The sequence below is a fragment of the Cydia pomonella genome, chromosome 9, assembly GCF_033807575.1.
Source record: "Cydia pomonella isolate Wapato2018A chromosome 9, ilCydPomo1, whole genome shotgun sequence".
In the NCBI taxonomy this organism is placed as follows: domain Eukaryota; kingdom Metazoa; phylum Arthropoda; class Insecta; order Lepidoptera; family Tortricidae; genus Cydia; species Cydia pomonella.
Window position 1 is genome coordinate 11,895,626 of NC_084711.1, and position 25,602 is coordinate 11,921,227.

Below are 25,602 nucleotides of genomic sequence, written 5' to 3' on the forward strand. Positions count from 1 at the left end.
CAGCCACACTGGTACGCCAGCGGCGGCAAGTCAAAAACAAATGATTAGGTAACTTTTTTCTCGTGTCCGCTGTTTATGCGATTTTTGGTGATACTGAAAAATTGTAATACTGAATACGATATGACCAAATTTTAATATGCAAACATAACAAAATTATGTAAATAAATTACGGTCTTGAAAATCTTTTCCAATTGTATTATTCGCGAAATAAAAGTGAGGCATGCGGCTACATTTTATGTTGCCAGTGTAAAATAACTAGGCGGAGCCGAATTGATGATTTTAAATACTTTCGATTCGATTACACAAACTTAGATCGATACTTTCACAGCCAACGAGTTTTATTGTATTTTATTATTAGATTCGAATTTTTAATTTGTACTTTGCTCCGCGTATAATAGCGTTGTTATAGTTATTTGTTTTACAAGGGGCAAAGTTGTTGTAGAACCCCTTGTGCTAATATTGATATCCGAGCAAGCGAAAGATTCCAAAATTGAACCACGAACGTAGCGAGCGGTTCAAGAAGTGGAATCTTGAGCGTTGCGAGGGTTCAAGGCAGGAGGGTTAAATAAACTTTGCTTCCGAGTGAAACACAAAAAATCCACCACGCCATAGCGAAGTAAATACTAACTGTAAAACTTTACAAATAAAATTCAAATGAACCGTATTTAAAAAAATCTTAACATAAAAGGAAATACCAGCTGAGCCCCTTCACAGATTTGAGAATTTTAGGTAAATATTTCCATCGCGCTGACGGGGCGGCTCTTAAAATTAGTGCGATAAAGACAACTGCAGCTTAGGCTAAAAATTTCAGAAATCGAGGTTTCGTAATTCGTCTTGACATTTTCCTCTTCCAACTTACAATTTTGAAACTTATCGTGCCGATATTTTGTCTGTTTCTGACCGTTTTGATTTTTGCGTATCAAGAAAAGCAAAACGTACAGAAACAGGTACTGTTAATATTGAACTCACATAAAAATATATTAATTTAGGGCCAAAATCCAGAGAGGAAAATGTCGAGAACGTTTTTAAGGAAAAATTACCACTAATGTTTCCTGTTAAGCCAATTGTATCAACCAACATGAGCAAACAACTTAAATTTGCATCAGAATACTTTGCCACATATGTGGATAAAATGCAACTTTCTTATCAGTCTTCGAAATACAAAGAGAACCTTATTTTACGAGCTGGTGCTCGAAAGCCTCAAAATAGCATTTAAATTCAAGCTAATAACATTTCTAGACGATATACATATAATGAGTTATAGTCAGAACCGTAAAAAAAAACATTTACGTATGGGATACGAACATCAAAAAAATTGTAGGTATATTCTAATTAAAGCTAAGTTCGAGCTAAAACCCCAGGTTTGACAGCCAGCATCTCAGCAGTTCTGGATAGCCAGCTCCCTACTGCATTAGAATACACTCAGTTCTATCTTCTAGAAGGATATTTGATAGAATATGTCCGAAAATAGTCTCGAAATCCAGTAAATGCTAAGTTCTGAGCTTCCCATCCAAGCCGATGCAGGTCTGATACCCAGCATATCAGCAGTTCTGGATAGCGAGCTAGCTCCCTACTGCACTTGAATACACGTAGTTTTATATTCTAGAACGAAATTTGTCCGAGTTTTGACTATGGACTATGTCCGAAACTACACTGAAAACCCAGTAAATGCTAAGTTTTGAGCTAGCACAATGCAGGTCTGATAATTTTAACATATATATATTTTTAATTTTACTTTAAAAGACAAAATTGAATGAGAGTTTCGTATGGGCAGCGGTATGTTGTTCCAAGCATTTCGTGGCGGAACGAGTAGCTTCTCTAACATGCCGCTGTGAAAATTTCAACTTTTTAGATAGATACTGGGGTGTCAATGACATAATAATGCCAAAAAGCATACGTGCGAAATGCAGAGAACGACGCGACTCCATGTTCATTAATCCGCTGTTATTAAGGTGAGGAGTTATGTGAGTTCTGGGCGGTATAACGAAACAAAATCGAGCATACATGCGTTCCGCACTCCCTGTATATTCTAACAGCTCTTAGTTCTTAGCTCGGTAGTATCTTAAGTCGATAATAACAGATTCTCGAAATGTCTATCACATGATTATGGAACTTCAGTTTCCCGCCCATAAGACTAAGAGTTTCTGTGACCTGATCAATACAGTCCACTTTATCATATAAGTACTTACCATTTTCTTCCGGAGCTAGCTCTTAGTCTATAAGTTAAAAAAAAGTAGTAAGAAAGTAAAAAAGAAAAAGAAAAGAAAGTAGTAGTAGTAAGTTCAAAATCCTTTTTTTCAAACTCTGCAATAAAAAAGCTTTTTTTTGGAAAACGTTTTCTCTCGAAATGGAATTTCATAGAAAGTTACGAAAGGCTATTCTTCCCTCTTCACATGTCCACACTTGGCCGTTGTAAATTTGTTGTTTGGGCAAATATTGGGTGCATTACTTTCTTTGCCAAGTGCGTATCAAGTCGGTACCGAATTATGCAGGTACCAGGGCAATAACAACGAAAGTCGAAGTTCGTCATTTGCGGGCATTTTTCTCTGTCACTCTAATTACGTCTTAGTGAGAGTAAAAGAGAAAGATCCCCGCAATTTGCGAAATTCGGTTTACGCGGAAGGCCCCCTGCCAATAAGCCTAATACTCATATCATATAGGCTTCAATAATTGATCATACCATCTATGTTAATACTTAAGTCTAATAACTATTTTTGAACTATCATAGGGAGTTCTCATTTATCGACTTCCGACACACATATATCGATACAATGTAGAACACAAAATATTAAAAAAATATAATTGACAACATTTCATATTTCTGACCCTATAATTTATTGGTTCTCTACATTTTAATTGAAACGAGGAATAAGCTTATAGTTTATTTTGCCAATTGGGAAATGGCGTAACTCCAGTTATACGCTAGAAGCTAGTCTTTTCTCAATCGAAAAAAAAATGACTTAATTATTAATCGGACGTTGTCATTGTCAATGTTTTATACTGGACCGTTGTCGTTTCATAACAATTTTGATAAAATATCAGATTTCTACGACGATTTTCATATATAATAACGGATACTGATACATATGAATACGATACCAGCCTTTCATACGGATACGACGGACTGACAGATAAAACCTAACGAATGTAATGGAGGTAAATGTTTGTCCGATGTCTTCGACGAATCATTTTTGCAGTAGGTAAGGGACCAAAAAATGATTTGGTATATTTTGGAGGTGTACTTATATACCTCATCGCCCATACGGCTTTGCCCATTTTAAAAACGATTAAGGCGCGGTGTATAGTAAAATGCGCTATTTTTAAATCGATATTTACAGGCTTGTACAAGGATTTCATCGATTATTTTCTAGTATGTATAACTTCAGTCTTTGAACTAGCCGTATGCTTGTCAGAAACACGATGGCTCATCTTTTTCTCGATAGATTTTTGCTTTGAAAATATGCTTAAAACTGTATTTATTTCGATATTTTAGAAGTACTATGATGAATATCAATGTGAAATTTACTTCATTCAATAGCTTTTAAGTAACTCTAACATTTTGCTTGTCAGTTTATCGATGCGTTAAATTTTTCATTCATAATTATGAATTCAACATTTTGTCTACTAAACGTTACCCTGCGCGGCAATACCGTCAGTACGCCAGTACGCCCGTGACCACTGTCAGCGTCGGACCTGTGCTAGTTTAGCGGACGTTACATAAAATGGATAATCACACTATTAATACACAAATATGTTATACACACAATGTTTTCATCACTCTTACGAAGAAAAAACTAATTTTTAAGCTAATTGATTCTTAAATACGGTGACATTTCAGACATCCATCCTACATATTATCTTTTTTGACAAGTTTTACACACGCACCTGTCCGGCATACAGCCACGATTAACCAAATGATGAAATAGTGCCTTGCACCCGAGTTGAACACTTGTTAAACATAAAGTCCTTTGTAAAAGTTTGGTATAATACTTTTATACCATGCTATTTCTGTTTTGTATGAAATGAAAACTGGTGACATTTTATTTCTTTTTTCAAGTATAAATTTCGATGACACTCTGCCGTCAATTTCAGGTCTCAGCCAATTTTACCTTCTTCTTTAAAACCTTGGACCTTGTTATGTCTTTGTGATATGCTTTTACTATTTTTCCTGCCAATACAAAATATAAGTGGAAAAATCGATCGAAAGTTTCGCAAAATATATTTTCTTCATTTTTGCATTAGGGTGCTTATGTGTAATATGTATATATTAAAATAGTTTATTTTGAAATGAATCACTAGTCAAGGCCTATAGTATATCCCTTCAAGTGGCAGAAGCCAAAACGTAAAAAGTAGTCACGTGGCGGGGCCCCGTCGGGTGTTCAGCGCGGATTTAGAGAATATTACAAATTCAACTATTTAAGCTTATCTATGTATAAAAGTATATATTTAAGCATATATCGTTAGAATAAGCACTAAATATGCTATTCGAATAGAACAATTAAATTATTGTCTTCTTCTTCTTGGTCCCTCAATGCTGAGGATCGTGACATCATGTCCTTCTGTTGAAGTTGTCCTTGTTGTTGTTAAATTATTGTAATGTTTATGCATTTCGCCACATGCACCTAACTAATCAAACCTAGCAACAGTGACAGTTTTCCATTTTCCTTATTAAAAATGACTACCACCACAAAACAAAGTTATGATTGGAGGTAATTGTTAATTAATTTTCTACGTAGGGCTTAAAATTCAAAGGTTAAGTCATAAAAAGTGCCCGTGAGGAAACGGAATTTTTTTTACCACGTATTCCTGAGGTCATAAGAAGAATTTCATGTACAAGTTTAAGTCAATTCCGCAAAAAAAATTGTTTTTCTTTTACTTTTTGTATGTTTTTAAACATATTAAGTTCATGTTCTTGGAAAATTTATGGATTAATATAAATTGGTACATTTTTTTTCGTAAAAATTAGTCTATTCAAATGGTACCTTGTCACTTTGATATCTGTCAAGAAGGTAGTTTAGACTAGGTCCCAAAGTGGCGACTGGCGACATAGCCATCAAAAAGGCGTTATGCACTAAAACACAACGAAAAATATTTTTTTTAATTGGTATTAACTCTGAAACTAGGCGAATTAAAAAAGTTTATATGACATTTTTACCTCTAAATACGATCCGGAATATACTGTTAAAATCTTTCCGTTTCCTCGAGGGTACCGTGTATTTACAAAATAACCTCTTTAAAAATCAAGACAGAACTCGACCTAGGCGTTCGATCCCGGATGAACGGTCCTTAGCAACCAAGCGTTAACAAGCGTGTGTATGTATGATTTCCTTGTCTAACTTGCTAGCTACTTTTGGGCGCTAGAAGAGCGTAAATATACTTCAAAGCCTTTAATTTTGCCACTAAATATGGTAACACCTCACTAACCACCCTCTGTTGGCCGCCAGCTTTCTGGCTATCGCATCGACCCGTGAGTGGTGGGCCACCACTTGAAGGAATAAATAACATAGTTGACGATAAAATAATTTTGTTCATCGGAAAGTTTAGTATGTTAATTAACTTTACGGAACAGGTCTTAACTGTACTTCTTTCCAAAGGAAAATAATACTCATTGAGACAATTCTAACAACCTCAAACGCAATTTGGTTGCGATATTTTGACACAGAGTTCCTATGGCCACCTCCTCTCTCATGCATCAGATCAGCTCGATGGTACCATAATATTTCATTGTCACCCTTCTTACATATGTATGCAGATTTTCAACTTCATCTGAAACCTCAGTGGGTCAAATATACTTGTAATATTTGATTACAGACAGACTAGACAGACAACAGACTGATTCCTTATTAGACATTAATTAAAGTCAGTCAATTAAACTCATTACTATATAACTTCGAAGTAGTAGTAGTAGTATAAGTGCATTTTTGCCATTATAAACTTTAAATAATAAATAATAATAGCAGTTTTCTCGACTTTTGCATTTAAAATTTATAATCGTCTTCATTGTCGTCAATTCAAAAAATAATATAGAAATAGTCGTTACAGTTAGAGTCATGGTTCTTTTTTGAGAAGATAGCATAATTTATCTACTTTTTCGAGCTACATATGCTTGTGCATACCTTATGCTTATGTTTTCAGTTATCTCAATACCAGCAAAAACATGCTACCTTTTTACGTTCACTTCCACAAATTACTTAGCTTTGCTAGTATTCTTCCTTTTTTCACTACTTGCCCGAAATTGACTTCTATTGCATTTTTAAGGTCAACTAAGTTTTGAATAGGTAATAGGTATCTAAATATATATGATTTAAAGCAGACAGTTGTAACTTTTTTCTGAATTAGTAAGTAATATTATTTCGACACAAAACGATTTGGTATCATTTTACTAGGTTCTCAATTTGCCGCGGTATACTCTAGTATTATATATAATTATCAAATTTTTAATTTCATTAATTTTAAATCATAATCAATATAAATTTCCGGAAAAGATCCCAGAACTAACAAACCAGAATACGGATGGCGTCAGAATAAGGACGTAGGCTTGCTGCGAGCGCGGCGCGCGGGGCGCCCGCCTGCCTGCTTTACCACTTCGTCTGCTTCACCCCCTCAAAAACCTAAAATCTGTCTATAAGAGCGCCTTAATAGATAGTAACTTAATTATGTAAACATCGATGTATGTAAATGTCTCTTTGTTTTGAATTCCAATCAATACGTCGTATTTTTTTTGTTTTGGCTATCGCCACGGAGGCATTTGCCAGCATCACGTTAATACGAGGGTGGATTGAAAAATTCGCGGCCTGAATATTAAAAACAAAACAGAGGTTTTTCAATTTATTTTTATTTTTCTACATAGTCCCCGTCGAGTTGAATGCACTTGTTCCATCTGGAGTCCAGAGCCATTACACCACTTTTGAAGAAGCTTTCCTCGAGACCTTCAAAATAGGCATCCACCTCAGATTGGACCTCGGCGTTGCTTGAAAATTTCATAGCACCCATATGTTTTTTTTTAAATTGGGGAACAAATCCGATGGCGCTAAATCGAGTGAATAGGGTGGGTGGGGCAATAATTCAAACCCACATTTGGCAATCTCCGCCATCGATTTTAGTGACATGTGAACACGTGCATTGTCCTGGTGGAAGATAACTTTCTTTGTCAACATTCCAGGTCTTATCCAGGACGAACCCACTGCTTCGATTGCTGTTTGGTCTCTGGTGTATAGTGGTGGACCCACGTCTCGTCCATAGTTACAAATCTGTCCAAAAAGTCTTGAGTATCGGCTTCACACAGGTCTAGACATTCACGTGAATTAGTACGGCGAGCGATTTTTTGTTCCACTGAAAGAAGCCTCGGGACCCATCTCGCCGACACCTTGGAAAAACTTAATTCGTTGACTATAATATTTTGAGTTCTTTCATAAGAGATGCCTACGATGTCAGCTATTTCTCACACCTTTAATCGCCGGTCTTTCATAATCATTTAGCATATAATTGCCACATTGTCCGTGTTAGACACCGTTGTTGGCCTCCCGGGACGAGGGTCATCTGCGATTATATCTCGTCCACACTTGAATTCAGCTGCCCATTTTTTCACCATCGTATATGATGGACAGGATTGCCCTAATGTACTTTGCATATCATCATAAATTTGCTTCGGTGTCAATCCTTTTTTATGGAGGTATTTAATTACAGCACGCTGCTCTAATTTCTCCATTTTCACGATATCTACCGACACGTAACTTTAAAAATGACGTAAAATTGCTTTTAAATATAGACGCCAATTGAAATTTCGCGGGAAGACAGTTAAATAATGACAGTTCAAAATGGCGGCAGAAAAAAGAAAAAAGTTTTTTTTTTAATAGGCCAGGCCGCGTATTTTTTAATCAACCCTCGTATAAAATAGAAAAAAATAAAATAATACGATATTGAGAATTTAACACAAAAGAGTTGATCAGAATAAGGAGCGAGGAATAAGAATATTATATTATATGGAGGGTTTAGGAGTTAAAAGTGAGGGCATATGCGTCGGAACTCGGAAGAGGGATTTTTTGAAAAATGAGACCAGAGTAGAGTAAAAATGTGAATGATTAAGACGGGGACAATTCAGGAAAATATGGTACTCACATAAGGATGTGTCGCGGTAATGCATTTTAGATAGGCGAACTAGGGAGAGGCAGTGATTTAGTCTCATTCGAATAATAGTTGAGGTCGCCCTTTTGCTCAAGAAAAGCTTATAAAACCAGAGTTTTTGCGCTATGTCCGGCTGCAACAACTCATAATTTTTAGCCTTAGTCCTACTCGAAACGTTTAACGTTTTTGAAAAATTTAACGTACTGAACAAAAATCAATTCGGCTTCAGAAAACGCCGCTCTACTATACATGCAGTCTCTAATTACGTGCAAGAAATCCTTGGTGCCATAGATCGAAAACAGTATGGCGTAGGTCTACTGCTCGATATGACAAAGGCTTACGATCGTGTTTCTCATAAAATCCTGTTGTCAAAGTTGAATGGCATGGGTATTCGCGGAAACGCCTATCTATGGCTTAAGTCGTACCTTGAAAACCGCAGTCAGTACGTACAAATTAACCACTATTGCAAAGACTCTAAGGAAATTAAGGACATAGTATCAGAAATGCGACACACTTCATACTCAATACCCCAAGGAAGCGTGGCCGGATGTTTATTATTTTTAGCATATGTTAACGACTTGCCTAAAATATTAGACACAACATGTATAATGTTTGCGGATGACGTTTCTTTATTATTTAGTTGTACGAGTAATGAAAATTGCAATGAATAATTACAAGGCATATTTACAACAACTCAGAAATGGCTCGATGACCATAACCTTGAAATCAATTTAAAGAAAACTAAAATTATCCAGTTCAAACCGGTACAGAAGCAATCACTCCAAATGACACTAAAAATTGACAATGCGACTATAGAGGAAGTAACGGAATTTAATTTACTAGGAATACATATAGATTCAAATCTAAATTGGAAATCCCATATCCAAAACATTAACACAAAGCTGTCCCGATTTATATACGCTCTTAGTGTACGTAAAATAAATACAAACTTTGAAACGGCTCTGTCAGCATATTACGCGTACAATACTGTGGGGCGGGCGCCAGCACAGAGGAACACCAACTTTTCGTTTTACAGAAACAATGTATACGCATCCTTACCAACACGCGAATACCTAATAGCTGCCGTCCTCACTTTATAAGGCATAAAATTCTAACGTTAGCATGTATATACATTATGGAAGCGGCGATGTTCGTCAGGAATAATATAAACTTATTCCCCTTACAAAAAATCACCTCAAACAGACGGAACAAAAATAACAAAATCCAGTACCATTTACCAATTTCAAAATTAGCTATGTACAGAAACGGCCCCTATTGTAGATGCGCAACCATAGCAAACAAGCTACCCCAACAACTTTTACAGGAAACAAATGACAAAGTATTTAAAAGTAATTTAAATAAACTGCTCCAAGAAAAATATTATTATACCATTGAAGAATATTTGAATGATGACACTTTGCAAAACTAAAATCAAAAGAACATCACAATTATTTCATTTAATTTTAAATTATATTTTTTATCTTTTTTTCATTTTATTATTGACTATTATTAAGCTTTTATGATAATTAATTATACAAATCAATTAATTAAGATGTCTATTATTATAATGAATTTACAATGTATTCTAAAATTATGTAATGACAAGTTTAGTTTAGTTTATTATTTGTAAATAGTCACCACTAGTATTAAGATTATTGCCATGCCCTAACAGGGTGTCATGTACCGACTATGTTATGTTTTAATACCATCCTATGTACAAATGAACATGGACGCAATAAAATATATGAATATGAAAATGAATATGAACGTGCCAATGGGCGTTCCAGGATTTATAAGATTTTTTTTTAGGAAGTGAGAGCAGGTGCTTTGGCCTTTTTAGCTGGATGGGGAAATGAAATGGCCCGCTATTTCATTTCCCGGAATACCTGAATGACCTCGAAGGACCACTTTGTTAATAAACGTTACCAATCATTTATTCTGTTACACGACATTATCTTATATGGAACAGCGACATATTTGAGGTAATTTGAAAAACAAACTAAAAATTATCAGCTCGAACAAAATGGGAAACTATTAGCTTTACAAATATATTTTCATTGTTTTTATTGCATATCTCTATTAATTCAAAAGTTATCTGGAACAGATCGCTCTTTAGCGATAAGACCGCTTATTTTTTACCTCTACTTTTAATCATTTTTAATATGTTGTATTCCACATTGTATCGATATAGGTATATTCGAAAGTCGATAAATGAGAAGTCCCTCATGACAATTCAAAGGCCAGGAGAGATCCAGCCTCTGCTAATAGTATACATATTATACTATAAGTTGGTGCGAGTTGTACCTATATTTCCTATTATAATAGTGTAAGATTCATTTGAAACCAGGTACTTAAACATAATTTCATTTCACCGCGTCGTGCCAGACTATAATGCAATACTGGAACGCCGGATCGTCGCTCTAGTGAGCTATCGAAACTTAGCCGCTTGCGGCAAATGTTGTGGCGGTAGATATTGACAAAACTGCATCCAGCTATATAATATTTATTGAGCTATTGATCCTTATATCGACCGAAAATACGGAAGGTCTCGAGTTTCAACCTTGGCGCTGAATACACGTAGCAATGATTCTGATAAAGAAAAATACAAAAAGAGGGTCAAAAGTTATGTCCAGTTTTATAGACGACAATCGGTGTGGAAAATGATTTTTACCTGATAATTTCGCAATTAAAAAACCCGCCAAGTGCGAGTCGGACTCGCACAGGAAGGGTTCCGTACCAGTATCTATAAAAACGGTCACCCATCCAAGTACTGACCCCGCCCGACGTTGCTTAACTTCGGTGATTGGATGAGAAGCTCGAGATTGGAAAGAAATATTTATTTTAATCTGTTTTTAGTATTTGTTGTTATAGCGGCAACAGAAATACATAATATGTAGAAATTTCAACTGGCTAACTATCACGGTTCATATGATACAGCCTGGTGACAGACGGACGGACGGACAGCAGAGCCTCAGTAATAGGGTCCCGTTTGACCCTTTGGGTACGGAACTCTAATACCAACACAAATTGTGTCATGCAAAATTTACAATTATTTTCAATCGCATGATACAATTTGTGTACTTAAGTGTGTACCAATGTCATTCCCTATCATCAGTCATTATGATAGCTAAGAGGCTGGGATACCTACACAGAACGATGTGTGTGGAGCAAGGCTCCAACGTTGTCTGTTCTCTTTGACGGTGCAGTCAACTAGTATCACTTCTCTCGTTTCGCTCTTGTAAAAATGCCATTTGTCAAAAACGACAACCATACAAAATGAACTTCAAATCAAGTCGTAGCCATTTTCATGGTTGACCGGCTGCGTGTGTACGTTTTTAGGAATGTGAACTGATCGATTTTAATCATGTTATTTATCGATTTACCGTTTTAAGTAAAATTAATATTGTAAGAAATGTCGATAGTTTATCGATATGACTTTATCGACATGACCACAACAACTGGGTACACATTGGGCTTACCTTGCTTATCAAGTGGCTACGATGACAGCTGGCTGATTTGACTTCATCTTTTGGATCTTTTATCTATGGTGTGGAGTCCTCCGTCTATGGCTTGAGGGCCTCCCTCCAAACTCATGCGCGAATCACGGCGCGAAACCGAGACCGCGAGCGTAGTGACGATTTCGCATATTGTTCACGCCTTCGCGTCTAGTTCCCCGTTTTTTGTCGGTTATAAGCCTCGAGTCAAAGGAGGCGGGAAGCGTGAACTTGCAAGACTCCACATTACACACTATTAAGGCGTAATGTGTATTGATAGACGTTCCATATTTGAAATTTGTAATATAACGTAAGGTTTGCAGATTCATTATTTACTTAGCTAAAAAGTTTTATGATAAACACTATTAAAAATATAACGAGAATGTTGCAGTTCACTAAAAATATGGGTTGGCAATACTTATTTGTTTTACAAGTGGCAAAATTGTTGTTAAAACCGTTTGTGTTAATATTAATACCCGAGCAAGCGAAATATTCCAAAATTGAACCACGAGCGTAGCGAGTGGTTCGAGAAGTGGAATCTTGACCATCGCGAGGGTTTCATTCACGAGGGTTAAACAAACTTTGCCTCCGAGGGAAACAACATTTTTCATCACACCAACGCGAGGAATCTACTAACTATTAAATACCAAAACAATCCAATTAAATCAAATCCAAATGAAGGTAATATAAATTATCATTCAAAATCATCATAAAAAAGTAAATTCAGCTAACATAAGGAAGCAACTCAAAAATTGCATCTGATTACTTTGCTCCACATGTGGATAAAATGCATCTTTATCATTAGTTATTGAACAATCAAGAGAGCCTTTACCAGTTGGTTTGGTAAAAAAATAAAATACGTACCTACCCTAATTTCGATTTTACATAACTTCGCCTACCTAACATGTTAACATGAAATCATAATTTCCGCATAACCAAAGATACATATTATCTTTGGTATAACTTATATCATGGCTTATAGTACTAAATTCAACATTTAGAATTCATGCAATTCTAAAAAACATCTTTCTGCAACACATTAGTAAACCTATGTAAAGATCTTACAATTATTCTTACTTAAAATAATTTCTTCTAATAAATATCAAATAATGAAATTGCTTGTTCACTTCACCACTGGAAACAGCTAGTAAATATTTTAATATTAATCTTAAAAGGATATAAAAACTATCTTTGGTGCAACATAAATTATAATCTGCCAAGCCATTTCCGTCAGAAAAAAAAGTCGCAAATAAACTGTAAGAGCGAAGGGTTATCATCCAATAGAAAATTTAAAACTTGCGCCAATTTTTAAAAAGATTTCTTTTGATAAAGTTGATTATTATTCTCGAATAGTTAATTTATTTATACATCAGCCTCATAATTAGAGGCAAATGTGACATCTCAGAAAATGCTTATATTTGACGCTTTTTTTAAAATTTATAACATAGTGTAGAACATCGTACAAGTACAAGGTATACAATTAAATGACATTTCAAAATTAGCTCTTATGCTTATACTATCCGCAAAACTATCTGGCCGGTCAGGTCATAATGCCATCTCTTTCACTCTTGGTTGGTCTTAACAAGGGTAAAGGAGATAGCATTATGATCTCAGTGGCCGGTTAGTTTTGCGGCCAGTATAGTGCGGCAGAATGTATAAGATTGTATGCAGTAGATTTTATGTAACGGTAAATCGTCGTATCGTACACGTTAAAATTGTGTCGTATCACGATAAAGTATAAAAGCCATGAAAGCACCCATTGTATTCAAATAAGTCCTAAAAGAGCAAGTATAAAGGACCCAGTGTGCCGCACATAGGATGTTTAATATTTTTAGTCATGTGATGCAGCATTAATATCTAAGGTGCTTCTATTCCATTTTATAAAGTAATGAACATATATTTAAAATGATTGTAACAAAATATTCTCATTTGTTCCATGATCTCACGATAAGAGACACAAATAATAAGAGAATTTGATATTGACAAATTGATATTGGTTTGAAGGTCTCCGAGATTCAATATTAGAGTCTGTGTGGAAAGAGAAGGGTTATAGAATGTATTGATTCCCTTATTTTCCACGACTGTTCTCTTTCCATACCGACTCTAACTACTAATTAAAAATGTGTAAACATGATAATAAAAACTGTATTTTTTGAAATAATTGAATACAATGGTTTTAATTAAATTTGTCTATCTTCCCAGTTGTTATCCATCAGATATTTGCTTACATGAAATATTGTCGTCAGTTTACAGAAACTGTTGGGTCAATAGTTTTGTACTTTGGCTTGCTGTGGGTAAAAGGTAAATACCGGTACTTGATCATATGCTGTAACAAGAAAAAAAATGCATTTAATAGCTAATAAAAGTGTGTTGGTTTAGCTAAATAGATATGGGTAGTATAGAGTGGTTCAATATCGCATAGGAAAAGTTCAAACTCTGGTTGGAGGTCACCCCACCCCCCATTATACCCACATATATTTGTTTGAATGAATTGCATGACTAAATTAGACTTAGTGGAATTTAAAAAATATATTAAATTTGGAATGTTGTTATTGCATTATCAAGCTTGTTTAATGGTGGGGTAAAAAATGAATCATGGGGCCTCATGATTTTTTTATGTTACTCTTGATGTAAACTTAACACAACTATTGAAATTAAAAGATTGTTTGAAAGTGTAAAAATAAAAATAAATTACCTTAATTTGCCTCTTCATAGTAATACAAAATAGGGTTATAAAATACATAACTAAAATAGGCCAGAATACTGGAACATTGAAAGCATCAATGAAAGTGCAACAGAATCCAATTATTGTACTCTTGGTGACCGACAGCCAGAATTTGAATTCAGGCAATCTCCTGATGAATGGTCTGAATTCCTCGCTAGACCGCGTTGGAAGGGCTGGCCCATTATCATCATCACCTGAAAAATATTTATTCGTTTTTGAATGTTATTGATATAATAATGTACTTTTATCTATTTTTTTTTGTCAGCACTACAATCAAAATTAAGATATTGAATGGCAGATATGAATGAAATGAATGAATGAAATAGCCTTTATTTCAGACAAGTATTTTGTAAGTACATTTTGTTGTTAACATATATATATATATCTATTATCCATCTGTATGCCTTTTGTAGGCAAAGGCCTCCCCTAACTCTTTCCATTTATCCCTATCCCTTGCTATTGTAGTCCAGCAACCTCCTGCTGCACTCTTAATCTCATCTTCCCATCTTCTTGTTGGCCTGCCACGCTTCCTCTTTTTGTCTCTTGTAAACCAGTACATTATTGCTTTAGACCACTTTTCTCTCCCTCTAATTGTGTGACCTGCCCATTTCCATTTTAACTTCTTAATTGTTGTAGTAATATCTTTTGTTTTAGTACATTTCTTTATATCTATATTTCTAACTTTATCAGATAGTCGCTTACCCATCATACTTCTCTCCATAGCGTTTTGACAAATTTCTAACTTTTTGTAGTGGGATTTGTTAAGTGCCCATGTTTGGCAACCATAAGTTAGAACTGGAAGTATACAGGTATCAAACAATTTCCTTTTTATGGTCATACTCATTTCCTTATTTTTCATAACTTCTTTCAGGTTCCAATATTGCTTCCACCCGTTTCCAATACGTCTGTCTAGTTCTTTCGTAGTCAAGTCGTGTGGGGATATAATTTGACCTAGGTATAAGTATTCGTTTACATATTCGATCCTGTGGTTATTGACGTAAATGGGTTCTTGTTTTCCGTTGGTCATGGCTTTGGTCTTCAGAGTGTTCATACACAACCCTACTTTTTGGCTTTCTGTGTCTAGGTCACATATCATTTTGTTCAGTTTGTCTTTGGATGGCAGATATAGTAAAAAATAATCTATTTATTTCAAATAAAGTACTTATTTCTATTTCACAAGTGTATGCAAAATATCTTTTATTATAGGATTATGTGTACGGTCACTAAGCTTGCATGTTGTTACCTATCATTATTATGCTATAATAAACTAAAATTTAATTAATTTAGCTACAATGAGATTTTATTTATTTTTCTTTGTTTTGCTAGTATATTTCCTAGTATGTTCTAAAAATGTGTCTGTATATAGGCGGGGACAGAAAAACAAGAACACATTTTTTATTAAAATAAATGTGATAGGGTTTATTGCTACTCATGGATGAGGGGATTGCTCCATTAGTTAGTGTATATTAACCTCCAAAGTAACACATATTGCTCAATACATCAGTTATAGACAGGAAATACCATATACCACTGATAAGCCTTGCAAAGATAATATATGAATAAAAATATTGCATATGCTTGTTTGCCACAAACGGCATATAAAATAATAATATCCAATTTAATACTTGACAACTCTGCATGGGAATGTATATCTATAGTACCTTAACTTATATTTATTATTTTAGGTTCATAAACTTACCATCAAAATCCATAGCTGGATCAATCTTCGGTGTAAGGAATGCAATGAATAAATTTAAATGGTAGATACCAAGTGCATAAGTTACTATGTACCAACCCTGTGAACATAATATATTAGTAAGTACCTGCTGAGATGGGCTGGATGTTTGGCTAGATACTAAGACAAGAGGTGGGCTATTCAAACAACCAAATGGAAAGGTCCACTGGGCAAATGAAGCTCAAGGCGAAAAAGATAAAGAAGGGTTTATGACATCATAACAATTGCAGGAAAGAATTGGGAGAATACTGCTGCCGACACAGAGAAATGGAAAAAGATGGAGGAGGCTTTTACCTGCAAGGGATTACACATCATGAAAATATAAAGTCAGAAAGTAAAAAGAAAGTCAATTTTATAATGGATGTGCGAGAATAAAGTTTAAATAATAATAAAGTACCTGATGCTTTGCTCTAAACATGTTTAATATAGCTCTGTAACTATCCCATAAACAATTTTGCGTACATAGTTTATTGTATACAACATACAAATCAAAGCATAAGGTATTTGGTAAGAGCACTGGCTAGTTTTTCAACCTTCAATATAGGTAGTGAGTCCATCAATAGTTATGTTAAATGTAGGAAAATAGGGGTAAGCAGGATGTTTGACATAATTATTGCAGTAGTTTAATTGGTATCAAAAATGTTTTAGAACAACACCACATTTACTCACTTGCTTAGCAAATATTCGAAGCATAAATACTGTAAGTAGAAGGATAGTTCCAATCCATCTCCCTCTTGTGTATGGAGTCCATCTATCTAGTGTGCCCTGGTATATCTACATAGACAAATAGTATGGTTAGTTCTAACTAGAAAACGTACGCTTTACATAATTGATATTGGTCAAATGATTTGATTTAATTACTGCTCCACAAGTAGGTTAGGTATCATGTCGATGAAATTATACTTGTAACAATATATATATTGCTAGGAGAATGTGAAAGTTTAATAACTCTTTAATTACCTGCGATATACGCGTCCATCCTTGTGAAATTATGCCCTTCCGCGGTGTTTCAGACGTTAAATCATTTCCATCCATCATATCGACAAATTTCACTTAGCAGAAGGACCTAAGATTCTTGTTGGACTAGTATAAACACATTACTAAAAGGTTACAACTGTTGTACTACAAATCTAATTAAAGAACATGTACACTGAACTAATTAATTAATTACTTTTATCAATATAAATTTATATCCTAGACGAATAATTATCATAAGAACGAAATCCGACTTCGGCCCACAGATAAAACCATGATGATGATGACATGTATGACATGACACAAGTGTGACAGATAAGAAAGATTCCAAATTTCTCTCCCTGGTCCCAATTTTTTGACCAATCAGAAGTCGTAAATTTATTTGATTGGAGAAAATAACCAATGAGGATTTTTTATGAAAGGAGATTACGTGGTGTAGCTCCTCTATAATTACTATGCTACAGGGGATATACAGATTTGACAATTAGCCTTCAACTTGTCTTTGCAATTTGATAAATGGATTCATTACGTGATATTGAGTCGCACCATTTGCCTCTCTTTCCTCAATATGTCAAACAAAAAGGGTTAGATTTAGACCTAGATAACTCTGCAGTGATTTTGATAGCATAGATTGTGCAAGTGTAATTTTAAACGCCACAATTCCATGAAATGACGTATAATCTATGCTTTCAAAATCGCTGCAGAGTTATCTTGGTCTAACTTGTCTTTCTAACAACCCATCACTCTCTTTCTCGGAGGATCGAAAGTACAGGACCGACAACGCGCATGTTATAACCTATGAATTGCAGGCGTCTATAGGCTACGACAACAGCTGCTGTAACATGCTTGTATGGCACAGATGTATTTAAATAAAAAAATATGTTAGCAAAAGAGGCAAGTCCGACCAGAAATATATGGTCATTGTCAAGAGGGCGCTGTTATTCTCATGTACCTATAGGGTGACAGTTCAGTTTAGTATGAAAAAAATAGTTCCATTGAAATTCCGCAATATGGTGTGTGAATTGCGTGATCATATATTACATGGTGCTTGCACACAGATTAGTTAAAGGCGCGCGAATCTTGTTCATATGTTATATGACTAGTTTTATTTAAAGTTGTACACTAGCAGTAGGTACCAGGCTGGATTCGAACCAGCGTCTCCAGCATAAAAGGCTGACGCCGTGAACTAGGGTTTTAGTTTCCCAATTCGGGATATCAATATAGGAAAGTAGGTAGGTTACGTTTTAACTTTGAATGCAAAGACAAATGTAGCTTATTGTTTAAGAAATTTAATGAAATAATTGTTCTAATTACAATTTATACATTGTTATATGGTACATTTTATAAAGATAATTTGCTCCTAGTAATTAAGTCTAACAATACTATATAATAAAAAAGATAAAATTAGAATAATTATTATGATTTATCTAATTTCTATTACTTCTATTATTGCAGGTTTTATTTACAAAATTGTATCGAATATCATACAATAGACATTTGATTTGTAGTATCTTATAAATATCATCACCCTTCATATTCAAATAAAATTTTGGTCCAGCTAAACTCTATACAAAATCAAATTTCTAGTAAACAATTGTTGGATATTGCTATAATTTATCATTATGTTATGAATATTTATGGAACATTTACAATGTATTTAATACATTATTACAATTGGTATAACAACGTTTGCATTAATTACATCAAAATTACGATGTTATATATTGATTAAACCAAATATAAAGAGGAAATGAAATGTTGAAGTAAAATTGAAAGTTAACATTTTTACTGTTATTTGAATATGGCAGCGAAATACTAAGGGATTGATATCTAAGATAATTTAGTTGAATATTATGAAACCAAAATGAGAGTGTAAAGGGTTAGTAGGTAACATTAATTGAATTAACGCACTCTTGGTTTTATTGCTCCATTTTACCTAATAATTTACAAGGAAAAACATTTTTATCGTAGTACAAAGGCCTAATGTAAAATTTTGCCAACATAGTTACTACACCAAAATTTACTACTGTGTCTTGCAGACTACTAGTGAGTAATAGGTTCCATCTAGAAATATTACATTATGTGTAATATTTATAATAGGTACTTATAAAAGTAGTATGAAATCTGAAAGCGTACAAATGTTTTAATGACTCGTCCACATTGTATTTTATAATAAATTATATAATTATTTTGTCTTCTGGTTCTGTTTTCTGCACTTTTGATAGTATTTATAATTATTGTATAGGAACGTAATTCGACTTAGAGATTGCTTGAATTTTATACGATCTTAATTCATCAACCTACTCTAGACTCATCAATATAATTACGTACTCGTAGGCTCAACTGTTCAACACAAGAAGAGGAGAAGCCATTAGTCTCGATAGCGTTATTTATACACGACTAGAGGCTTTCCGCTTTATTACTACGAGTAAACTATGTGTAATGAATGACGATGGTACTATGAAAAAAGTTTTTTGACAGTATCTAGTTTCGGAAGTCAACAATATGCAACTTAAAAACGATATTACGATAGAAATGTCCATGTATTGGAAACTATGGATAAGAAAGCGGCTTGCGGAATGTACCATAAACATAGTAAAATACAAATAAAACATAAATGCAAATATTTAACATTTGTACAGTATCCAAAATGCAAAAAGAGTAAACTGACGCATTCTGTAACATGAAATTGCCGCAATGTGATACAACATTTTAAACACATACCCATTTTTATGTTTACATTAAATCGCACTTTTTTAAACTACTGTCAGTTTACCCTCCAAGGAGTTTTTTTGACTTCATACAGTTTATATCTTCCAATAATAGTTTATACATACATAAAATTCCATAAGATCTATGGCAGTTTACAATGTCTAGCTTGAGTAGGTATTGTTCTTTATAAAGCAAATTAGGATATAATACTGAAGCTTGTACATTTCGCCGTTTCCCTTTATACCCGTTATATTTGTTTTATTTAGGTGGCCACAAATGAATAGTTGATCCAAAATAAAGTAAAAGTTAAATCTCAAATCTTCTGACCATCACTTATTAGTTTTATATGTACTCCTAACATGATGTATGTAACTCATGGAATGCTCTTATTTACCTTTCAGTTTAATATTAATAACGTATAAGATGACAATAAATAATCGTACCTTGATCAATGAACTAACATATTTTTGTATTCCTAAAAGATTCATTGTGACCCCCTATAAGGGTGGACATAGTTTTCCTAACATTGATATGTACAAAATTCATACTTTATTTTACTGCTGAGAAATTTTGCATTTGGTTGTTGCTATTAGAGGCCACCCATGAACTGAAGACGTCCCTGAAAATAAGACAAGTCTTTTATAATACCCAGCACAAAAAGCCTCTTGTTGTGTTAAAAATATCATATTGTCTGTGAAAAGTAGATGATATAAGTGGGATACGCGTACCCCTGAGGCTTTACAAAATGGTCTTTTGAACAATCAGCCTAACATACGGCAAGGCCGGCAAGCCACGTTGGCAGAAATAAGACGACAGATCCGTAAAAAAAATTACGTTCATAAAGGGTTCGTCACCATAAATGTTTGAGAACCATGAACGTGGGCAGATCTGAAAGTTGTTAGCTGCTCCGATTCTACTCATGTGATTTGAATAATATTTATAGCAATGTGAGGGATCTTTCAGTACTTATTGAGCTGGTCTAAAATCATTTTAAGAAAACGCTTAGTCATGTATGCTATAATTTTGTAAACAAAGTGACGTATTTAATAAAAACATTTGTTAAAAAAAAAAAAGACTTTTTAGGTGCTGCTAATTGCTGAATCCAAATCTGGACCGTTCTTTAACGTCTATCGTTTTGATTGAGTAAATATAATACATGACTAAGGTTTGATTTGAGATAACACTCTCTTTTTCTTCTTGCTTGCGAAAGAAAGGGAGCGTGTTATCTTTATCTTACTGATTATTTTATCTGATGTGTGAAAAATCAGACCTTAATAGGTGTTAAAAGTCATTCTGTTATACAAGGCAAATAGCAGAAGGAACCAAATAATGAAGACCAGGTACATTTAAGTTCGATTTTCAAAGATTTAAAAATTGGTTTCTAACTTCGAAACAGCTTTCAACAACCACAGCTGTTTGCTTTCATATAATAAAAAAAAAAGATTCCCATTAGTTTAAATATTTTTATGGCCAGTATTAGCATTGAAATATCCTTTATAGTATAAATATTATTCAAATCGAACTAGTAGAGCTTGAGCAGCTATCAATATTCAGACTAGCTGTCATATGTAGATGTTAATTGCAATTGTATCCGATGCAGTGAACAATATTGTATGGAGTTTATAGGAATAGTCACTTGGTATTTACCTGCAATGGCTGACAACACATTCATTAGAGCAATATTCATCCTCCCATTCACTATTGGCTATGGCCGGGTTGGTACAACCTTGACGGATGCACGATGGCGTGCTTCGGTTTTCATTTTGCTGCGGACAATTGATCATATTTGTCAAATGTCTAAGACTATGTAGACTATCTAATGTCTTATACTCGATAACGGATTAATAAAAAATATTAGTAATAATAGTGGTTTTAAAATAATGAAAAACCCTATTGAATTTGTGAATATTGAAAATGCTACCCTTTGAGCGCAGTAAGGTAAAATTGTCGAATTACCTCTGGAGAGTGCTGAGGCATGCCAGAACTTCCATTGCTATTAGGAGAATGTGGTTCAGGTTTAAGAGTTTGGTTCTGGGGCTGTTGCTGGGGTTGTGCTGATTGTTGTTGGATTTGTTGGTGTTGTTGCTGTTGAAGCTGCTGTTGTTGGATTTGCTGCTGCTGCTGCTGTTGCTGTTGAATTTGTTGCTGCTGCTGTTGATGTTGCTGCTGCTGTTGTTGTTGTTGTTGATGCTGCTGTTGCTGTTGCTGATACTGCATTTGTTGGTGAGATTGTGGCATTTGCTGAAAAATGAATCAGAACATTAAATTGTAAATATCATTTTCATAATGCCTCTGTCTAGGAAATGCAAATGGTAAATATTTAGTATATAAAATACAGGTAATTTATCGGTTTACTGGTAATTTCTATATAATTTTCTACCAGTTTGCATTACCTATCCCTGCTTGACAGTAACAGTTTAATTAATAGATTTCAATTGAATCGCCAAAATGTATATTGGGTACAAATAATTTACAATAAGCTAGATTTTCTTTTGGTTTTTAATCATTTAGGTTTAAGAAGAAATTATAAATTATTTTCATATAATTACTAAGATTAAGTGGCTGGTAGTTTTTGGGCTGAATGAACGTGACAAGTAATTGACAGCCCGCCTGCTTCCAGTCAGGGGTCCCTACGCTACATCTACAAGATTAAGTGGCAGATAATTTGTCACTTTAGTGAGGGATGGTAATATAAAATAAATGTACAGGAGAATGATCGTATCATTTTGTATGTCTTACAAAGCATCCAATAAAAAAAATATTTACCTGTTGAGAATGATGGTATTGCAAAGCATTGTGAACTTGTCCCATAGGCGGAGATTGGGAGGGCACTTGTCTGTATCCCGGAGGTGAAGCCATGCCGGAGGTTGGGGCATAGTGGGAGGGAGACTGGGCTGGGGCGTAGTTCCTAGGTGATTGGGCAACATTGGGTTGGCATGCTTGAGGTGGTGTTGTTGGATTGCCTTGGTAACCTTGGGGGTTTTGCCCTGGAGCACCCTGCAATAGATTTTTTTTTCAATAATTATTATAATAGTTGGCATAGGCGTTGTAGCACATTTTCTTAAAAGAAAAGGATTAAAATTATAACATGCCACTAATTAATAACTACAATGGGGAACGAGTTGATTAATTTGATACTTCATAATCTTTTACATTGCAATTAAATATAAGTTTCAATGCAGGCATTTATTAGATATGTTAAAAAACGAATACAATAAAATATTAATGTCTCCATTATTGACATTAGCTTCTGTTATTACAATAAAAAAACATACCTGATATGTAGCGGGGTTATGTGCTATGTTCCCTTGGTAATTTTGCGGTGTCTGCTGTGGATTTTGTGGGTAACCTTGAGCAGGCTGACCAGTATAAGCAGCCTGAGGCTGTCCACCAGGGTAGTTCTGCGGGGTGTACCCCTGAGGTGCTGCATTTTGCACATATCCCTGAGGCGAATGTCCATTTCCATATGTCTGTCCTTGTACTCCTTGGTAGTAATTACCATATGTTGAGTTGGTATTATTGCCGTGATTGTACATGGCTGGACTTTCCTGTTCACCTCCCTAAAACAGGTCAGGTTTTGATATTATAGTACAAGTATTCAATTCGGATTAAAATGAAAATTATTTTAAATTTACGACGAGACGACATTTTGTTACGAATTGATACTGTCTTTTTTTAATAAATGCAACGTTTTAATACTAAAGCTAGTCAAAGACTTTTACATTAGAATTACATTTTTAAATACCACTGAAAAAGCACATAAAAGTTAAATTGTAACCTTTTAAATTTATGCCGCTACTTTGTATTACCCGCGTATTTGTATTATAACCTATTCAATCACAATAAAATTAAAGCACATCCCGATATGTAAGAAAAATGACACTTCACACTGAAATAAATGTAATATGTGTTTTAAGAACACTTTATTCACCAATATTTAGAAACAAAAGCTCACTGAACACACTTCGCTTCAAAAGCTTCTACTTTTTAAATTTCAAGGTAAGCGTCATGTTCGGATTCTAGCTAAGTTGCCAAGCGAACATTGATCGGTTCAACAGCGGCGGCGCAACTGCGAGACAGCGATGGAGAGAGTTCGTCTGTCCCGTTCGACGCGCTTCGCGGCTTGGCGGTTATTTTGTAATTTTCGAGCGAGACAAAGAGAGTGAGCAAAACTTGTTTCCGTCGTTCAAACATGTTTCGATTTATCTCACGAATAATAAGGAGTCTTCGGTATCCGCTATTGTCTACATACTGTGGATTAATACAAAGATTGAGTCTTACCTTTGATACTAAACTAGCTCTGTAGGCAGCAAGTGCTTTTAGGTATTCTTTCTTGGCTACTTCAGTTTTTTGTTTGTATACCTATAAAAATAAAGTATAGCTATTACTCACAATTCGTAACATTTACTGCATATATATATTAGGCGATCTTCACAGTAGATGCTGATCCGCTACGATGTGCAAGTGGGAAACCACTATTATATACGTGCATAGTGCAGTCTAGCTCACGCACCAGTGCTTTACTGCATTAACAGCTTGTTATACCTTGGTGAATTTATTAACTGACAAGAGGGACGCCGCAATATATGTATGAGACTCCATAGGATATATCCTATCGTTGTCACTGTGTTCGAGCGCCAATAGCTCGAGACTAAAATGGCGCCTTTCACCCGAGTTAAGCACTCAACTTTTCATTTCGAATAAAGATGTTCATACTGTTATAGTATTTATTGAGGGATCTTTTAAATTAACAATTTAGGTAAAGTATCGTAATGGGGAATTAAATATCAGAATGGAAATTGTATAATAAATCAATTTAAAACCATATTAATTGTTTATAATATGAAACAACGTACTTGGAAAGTAAAATGTCTAGTGCATAACTGAGTGATACTTTCTGCACACTTTTGACCAACTGCAACAATGACCCACTTTCAAAGCATGATAAATGAAAATATTGTTGCTAATTTACTGTAAGTTAAATAAATCTTGTTGGTTGTTACCACTATTACTAACACTGTGCAAATATTCACTTACACTTTTATGTTCAGAATCAAGACCATCCCACATGGAAGCCACAATTTTGGAGACTTCTCCAAAACTTGCGTTAGGGTTTTGGCTTTTGATTGCAGCCTGAGTATCTCGGAAGAACAATGCATATGCTGATACTGGTCTGCAAGAGAATGACAATTATAATTAAGTTTAAATGTTTCGATACAAACTTACACAACACCACAATTAGTGTTCAATAAATTAGACATTAACATTTAAACATGTAAGGATCAAAGGACATTTGAAATTAAATTAAAATCCTACTTTATAAATAAACCTTATTATTCTATATATTGAAATCTAATCTTGTCTATTAAAGAATATTTTGCAAATGCTATAAATTAAAATGTATGATTTCTAATAATAGTTGATATCTATACAGTGCCTTAGTGTAATTCTGACTCTGACATCCTAGTCTGTAATGCATTATTACTGTTCTGATTGTTTTATTATATTCTTTGTTGATGTTATTGTGTTCTGTTGCATATAAAGTGATTGATTGATTTTACACGACAGTAAGAGAGACATGCAACTTACTTTTGTGGCTCATTAGGATCACGTTTTTTCTTTTTCTTTTGTACTTTAGGTTTTTTTTGCATCTGGCCACGATTCATTCCATTATCCATTGGTTCAGGTGAAGATCTCTTAACACCCATGTTGCCAGCACCCATCTGTAGAGGTAACTTGTTTAAGAATGTAACCACTAGCATAGTATTTTAAATTTCAAATATAGTTCATTGGCAATGTATGTAATGTAAGAATAACATATTCCTAGAAATATGTAT

General features: G+C 34.5%; 2 protein-coding genes across 6 annotated transcripts in view; both read right to left on the bottom strand.

The window, feature by feature from the left end:
* Positions 1–13,745: 13,745 nt before the first annotated feature.
* On the bottom strand, positions 13,746–17,327 carry LOC133521408 (protein RER1). Its single transcript, XM_061856356.1, has 5 exons — positions 17,039–17,327; positions 16,748–16,852; positions 16,043–16,139; positions 14,314–14,537; positions 13,746–13,944 (listed from the first exon to the last, which is right to left on the bottom strand). Exons 1-5 carry the CDS (start codon positions 17,114–17,116, stop codon positions 13,861–13,863), a joined length of 588 nt encoding a protein of 195 aa, XP_061712340.1. The 5' UTR covers positions 17,117–17,327; the 3' UTR covers positions 13,746–13,860.
* A 995-nt stretch (positions 17,328–18,322) lies between these two features.
* Positions 18,323–25,602, bottom strand: part of LOC133521404 (TOX high mobility group box family member 3-like) — a 48,492-nt gene continuing 41,212 nt past the window's right edge. For all 5 annotated transcript variants that reach the window (XM_061856349.1, XM_061856352.1, XM_061856350.1 and 2 more), the window contains 8 exons: positions 25,355–25,488; positions 24,803–24,938; positions 24,047–24,127; positions 23,041–23,325; positions 22,532–22,762; positions 21,722–22,006; positions 21,413–21,531; positions 18,323–20,384 (listed from right to left, as the gene is read on the bottom strand). In XM_061856349.1, the coding sequence (XP_061712333.1) occupies positions 20,315–20,384; positions 21,413–21,531; positions 21,722–22,006; positions 22,532–22,762; positions 23,041–23,325; positions 24,047–24,127; positions 24,803–24,938; positions 25,355–25,488 (1,341 nt within the window). In that variant the 3' untranslated portion in view covers positions 18,323–20,314. The remainder of the gene's footprint in view (positions 20,385–21,412; positions 21,532–21,721; positions 22,007–22,531; positions 22,763–23,040; positions 23,326–24,046; positions 24,128–24,802; positions 24,939–25,354; positions 25,489–25,602) is intronic.

What these genes read in the sequence shown, in the direction of transcription:
- LOC133521408 (XM_061856356.1), bottom strand. Translation starts at nt 17,116, where the DNA reads ATGATGGATGGAAATGATTTAACGTCTGAAACACCGCGGAAGGGCATA. An exon ending in GATGGACGCGTATATCGCAG is followed by an intron (nt 16,853 to 17,038) that starts GTAATTAAAGAG and finishes TTGTCTATGTAG; the next exon opens with ATATACCAGGGCACACTAGA. An exon ending in TTCGAATATTTGCTAAGCAA is followed by an intron (nt 16,140 to 16,747) that starts GTGAGTAAATGT and finishes TTATGTTCACAG; the next exon opens with GGTTGGTACATAGTAACTTA.